This window comes from Schistosoma mansoni, chromosome 5 (genome assembly GCF_000237925.1).
Source record: "Schistosoma mansoni strain Puerto Rico chromosome 5, complete genome".
In the NCBI taxonomy this organism is placed as follows: Eukaryota; Metazoa; Platyhelminthes; class Trematoda; order Strigeidida; family Schistosomatidae; genus Schistosoma; species Schistosoma mansoni.
In genome coordinates this window covers 9,138,183-9,140,348 of record NC_031499.1, presented here as the reverse complement: position 1 = coordinate 9,140,348, position 2,166 = coordinate 9,138,183, and the positions used below count along the sequence as shown (strand labels likewise).

The 2,166-nt window shown below is 29.5% G+C and overlaps 1 protein-coding gene across 1 annotated transcript; it reads right to left on the bottom strand.

Annotated features, from left to right (window-relative positions):
* Nucleotides 1–326: 326 nt before the first annotated feature.
* Smp_210120 (homeobox protein six-related) lies at nt 327–1,634 on the bottom strand (the record flags this gene model as incomplete). Its single annotated transcript, XM_018797834.1, has 1 exon — nt 327–1,634. One exon carries the CDS (start codon nt 1,632–1,634, stop codon nt 327–329), a length of 1,308 nt encoding a protein of 435 aa, XP_018652836.1.
* Nucleotides 1,635–2,166: the final 532 nt, after the last annotated feature.

Genomic DNA, 2,166 nt, shown 5'->3' with positions numbered 1-2,166 from the left:
GATGGTTGTGTGAAATGTTGAATTGATTGTACTCAGACATGTATGTGATTTGATGTTAGTTTAATGATGTAGATGTTAAGAGTTAATGTGGGAGATGGAATGTGTTTAGTTTGGTTGTGTGAGATGTGTTTGTTGATGGACACTACTGATGAGTGTAATATGAGAACGAGTTAACTGTCAAATGTTTCTTATTTTCCCGACAGTAGTCTAACTGAAATCAGTTCATAATTAAAACCGTAAACATTCTATCATCTCCCTATATCCCCTATACTAACATAAAGTTAACATTAGAAATACATTTCGAAAACTACGGAAAATACTATTACTTACTTATTTATTTTATTATATTGTATATTCAATTCATTCATTGGTAATGTCTCTGAATTTTCATTGATGATATCCGATTGTATAATTCCATTTGTTGATATTGTCGACAATGGATATGTTGGTGAATCATGTGACATAGATACAACGGTTGGTAACAATGTCATCATTGTTTTAGCCGATAATGGTGACATAACTGGTGTTTTACACATTGTTGTCGTAGTTGTCATAGTTGTCGCTGTCATTGTTGTTGTTGTCATAAGTACATCAGTAGCACGATCACGTTGTCGACGATTTTTAAACCAATTTGATACTTGTGTTATAGTTAAACCAGTTATCTCAGCTAATTGTCTTTTATCACGTGGTGATGGATATGGATTTTGATGATACCATTCACGTAAAAGATTTCTAGATTTTTCTTTAAAACAATAACTTGTCTCTTCACCATCCCATATTGTATGAGGTAATGGATATTTACGTCTTATACGATATTTAGCTACAGCACCTAATATTCTACCTTTGATTTTTTCTTCTTCAGCATAATGTGCACGTAACCATAAATTTTGTAATCTACTATGATAGATAGATGAGAAATTACAATTTTCTAATATATGATATAATTGTGTATATTGTTCATGATGAAATGCAATCATTGCTTTTGCTACTTGGATACATTCTAAATTATGTAATTGTATATTCCATTTAGGTAATGTTTGTATAAATAATTCCAGTCGGTCAATATCACCACGTTGTTGTAGTGTTTCACATATGCATATGATTTGTATTTCATTGAAGAAATTACTATCATTAGGAGTTGTAGTAGTGGTAATACACAGACTACTATCATTTTTCTCATTGTTATTAGTAGTATGTACAGTTGAAATTATTGGTGTATAATGATGATGTTGCTGACAATAATTATGATGCTTATTATCATATTCTTCATGATTATCATTCACATAATATTGTTGTTCATAAGGATAATTTAAACTTTGATGAGGTTGATGAAGATTGTTTGTGGCATACGAAACATAATTGGATTCATTTACTACTGTTGTTGTGGTTATAGGAAAACATATTGCTGAAGTCGATGATACTGTTGCCAATGATAATGATGTTGATGATGATGATGAAGAAGAAGAAGAAGAACAAGATGATGATGATGATGATGTGTATTCAGTAGATGGTAGATTAGGATATTTCCCATCATAATATAATCCATTAATTTGAACAGATAATCTACTACTTACATCTATTATAGTATCAGTAGTATTCTGATCGTTGTTGTTACTGACATTTATACTGTACATTACTCCCTTTTATCGTATTCTTAGTTAATTTATTACTAATACGTAATTTTTTTTGTTGCTTTAAGGTAAGTTAATACCCTTTTTTTCTACTAGAAAAAAATATATAGTTGAACTATTCACTATCTCGTATTTCGCATATCGTCTTCCAATTCTTGCTTTTCTAATATAACATACATGTAATATAATACATTGAAAATTGAATAAATATATAATACCAAGACACTGACTGGATGGTGACGATGATAATGTTGATGTTGATGATGATGATGATGATGTTCAATGTGGAATGTAAAATGAGAGTATTACGATAAGATTTGATAATATATCAATTGGTGTTTGTGTATTTCTGTATATGAATGCTTGTATATGTAAACATTAATGTACTGGCTTGTTTCTTTTGTGTGTATGTATATGTCTATACGTCTATTTGTATGTATGTATATATTTGTTTAATCCAACTTATTCACCATAGATTTAACCACATATGTACACACATGAATACATATACAGATAGATATAGACTTATTTATAA